This window comes from Zea mays, chromosome 3 (assembly GCF_902167145.1).
Source record: "Zea mays cultivar B73 chromosome 3, Zm-B73-REFERENCE-NAM-5.0, whole genome shotgun sequence".
NCBI lineage: Eukaryota > Viridiplantae > Streptophyta > Magnoliopsida > Poales > Poaceae > Zea > Zea mays.
In genome coordinates this window covers 174,856,603-174,859,625 of record NC_050098.1, presented here as the reverse complement: position 1 = coordinate 174,859,625, position 3,023 = coordinate 174,856,603, and the positions used below count along the sequence as shown (strand labels likewise).

The window sequence follows — 3,023 nt, the reverse complement described above, 5'->3', positions numbered from 1 at the left end:
CCCGTAGACCCGAAACTCGACGGATGCGAGTATGGGTGAAGATTTTGACTTGCAGGAGCACTCACACCTGACCCGATGTTTCACGGGTGTGCGTGCGGTTTCAACCGTGGGTGACCCTACCGACAGAAATTTTGGTTCGTTCTTTATTTTGTGCAAAATTGGTTAAAATACATTAATAATTATTTTGAATAAGTAACTTGACTAATGTTTTATGAAATATTTTGTTGGTGCTCAACATGAGAAGGCTTAAGATTTGTAGATATAACTTAATTATTGTTATTGCTTAATTACTTTTAGCTGAATTATTATTTAAAAATGGACATTGAGTAAAAACTTACTGATGTTAAAATATTAGATTTATTATATAAGTCGGGTGTTTAGGAACATAGGGTAAGTCAGGGAACTAAAACAGACACTTAGGGACGACTGTGTTTGAAAAAGCTGGGTCGGCACGAGAAAACAGGTCGGCTCCACTCGAACCACCGTGAAAGCCACCGTAGGTGACACACCTAAGGGCTTGTTCGTTTTGATGCTAAACCATGTGGATTGGGTGGAATTGAGTCGTTTTAAATCCATAACAAGTCAAAATACATCTCAATACCACCCAATCCACTCCAATCCACATGGAATTAAAATAACCGAACAAGGCCTAACGGATCCTTAATTGGATAGAGGAAAGTCTATACATACTAAACTTAAACCATCTAACCATATAAAATATTTAATGCTATAAAATTAAACTTATCCTGAAATAGTTACTGTTCTCAGTTTCTAATATATCTTTCTCTTCTAATACATATTTATTTTTGTAATGCAACTCTATCTCTCTCCTTGTTTCTATGTATCACACATTTTTCTAAACAGGTCGGCACGGACAAATGGTTTCATTTCTTACAGGAGATTTGTAAGAAATAGTCGATGACTTTTATGGTTCACTAGTTGCGCAAGTGACGGACTTTCGATGATATATTCTGTGCTTGGAAACTGATTCGATGTGAGATTCGCATGATCATTGCCACACGGTAAACGTACACTGACTCCTAGTACTCCTAATTTACTTAGTTCTAATGACGGCCAATTAACACATGCCACTAATCGCTAGCTTAGCACCACATTACAGTTCACTGCTGCGTTTCCACGCGAGAGCCGTGCGGTTCAAGGCACCCGCACACAGAAAGCAGAACCTGCCTGGCCCAGTGGGGCCCGCCACGCCTAGACATACGACTCGCCGCCACAAGCAACCACTCTGCTCTAGCCTCTAGCAGAGTAGTCAGTTAATAATTAATAAAAAAACAATACTAGTACTAGCTTTACTCCGATTCGATGCCGCCACACGGCAGCCCACGCGTTTCCCGCCCTGAGCATCCGAAATGGCGCCACGGCACGACGACGAGGCCCGAGCACCGAGGGGTGTAAAAGGTAACGCCGTTATATGACGCTGACGGCGGCACCGGCTGACGCCGTGAGGCCTGTCACTGTCACGAAGTCCTCGCCCTCCCACCACGGCAGGCAGTCGAACTCCGCCGCCACCGCCTTCGATGGCGCCGTCGCTGAGCCGAGGTCGCCGAGCTCCCCAAGCCCCGAATAGAGGAACTCGAACGCCGGCAGGGCGGGTGCGGCCGGCGCCTCGTCAGCGGCGTGACGGAGAACAGAGATTGGAGACGAGAACGGGCAGACCAGGGCGGTGCCGTCCACCGCCTGCGAATCCAGTGACGCGGGCGCTGCCGCCGGGACCGGGGCCGATGCGAGGGCCTCTCCGTCCTCTTCCGCGGCGCCCTCCGCCGCTTCCTTGGGGACCTCCCGGCGAGGACGGAGCCCCAGGCGCGGCCAGGGGGGAGGCGCCTCAGCGGGGAAGCCGGTGACGACGTGGCGCGAGCCCTTGAGGCGGAGCGCGGCGTCGTCGTAGGCCGCGGCGGCCTCCTCCGCTGTGTCGAAGGTGCCGAGCCACAGGCGCTTCCGCTGGTGCGGGTCGCGGATCTCCGCGGCGTACTTGCCCCACGGTCGGAGCCGGACGCCGGGGAAGCGCCGCCGGAACCCGGCCCCGGAGGAGCGTCGCCGCACGAGCGCCGCCGCCGCCGCCTGGGACGGCAGCGGCCGCTTCTTCGGGAGCACCAGCGGCTGCGCCGACCGCGTCAGAGCCGAGGCGGACTCCACGTCGATGTGGATGACCTCCCGCACGCGCCGCTTGCCGCGCTCGTCCTCGTTGCCAGAGGAGTCGGTGTCCGTAGCGTCGGCGTCCACGAAGTAAACGCGGACACGCTTCAGGCGGGGCAGGGGAGGCTCCGCGCGGCGGCCCCGGCCGGAGGTGAGGGAGTCGGCAGCAGACATCGCCGTAGGCCGCAGATCCACCGCAGCTACTGCCAAGCCTCCGCCTCAAATCTCGTTACAAGAAATCACCAAAAGCCTCGGCTCAAATCGAGCAAACTAGAACCAAATTCGCACCCCCAAAAGCAAAACTTTCCGGGAGACTCGCAAGATTCGGAGGTTCTGTAGGGGGTTGATTCACAGATCTGCTGCCGCTCCCAGTGAGCTAACGACAGCAGCACACACTCCAAGATCCGGTCAAACAAAAGCAAAGGCAACCCAAGAATCCCCACCACCCAAAACCTCAAAATCCGAGATGAAACCTATGAAATCGAGCTCGAGGGTCCTCTGTCTCGGCTACCCCGGACGGATTGCGGCGAGAAAGCCAACAACGCGAGAAATTTTGAGTATGACTCGAGGGTTTAAAGAGGGTTTGGCAGGTGCTTAAGGGCGGGAAAGAGGGGTAGGAGAATGAGAAAGCGCGCGCAGAAGCGGTCTATATTTATGGCAGATGTGGAAGCCACTACTACTCCCTTCCCTTGTCTTGATCTTATCACTCCTGGATCCTGGTGGTTTTACCGTTGTGCCCCGGGCGTGACTCTCACTGTCCCAGCTGGATCATTCTGACAGCGAGAGGGGCACACGTCCAGCTGCCTCGATACCTGGGGGCCATCTGCATCCAGATAGGATTTTTACTGCCCGATGAAAAAAAGAATAAC

General features: G+C 53.6%; 1 protein-coding gene across 1 annotated transcript; it reads right to left on the bottom strand.

Moving 5' to 3' along the window:
- Positions 1 to 1,103: 1,103 nt before the first annotated feature.
- Positions 1,104 to 2,777, bottom strand: LOC100286032 (AP2 domain containing protein). Its single transcript, NM_001394895.1, has one exon. It carries the CDS (start codon positions 2,326 to 2,328, stop codon positions 1,429 to 1,431), a length of 900 nt encoding a protein of 299 aa, NP_001381824.1. The 5' UTR covers positions 2,329 to 2,777; the 3' UTR covers positions 1,104 to 1,428.
- Between the last annotated feature and the right edge of the window lie 246 nt (positions 2,778 to 3,023).

Bases quoted from the DNA above. Each gene is read 5' to 3' on its own strand.
- LOC100286032 (NM_001394895.1), bottom strand. From the start codon at position 2,328: ATGTCTGCTGCCGACTCCCTCACCTCCGGCCGGGGCCGCCGCGCGGAG.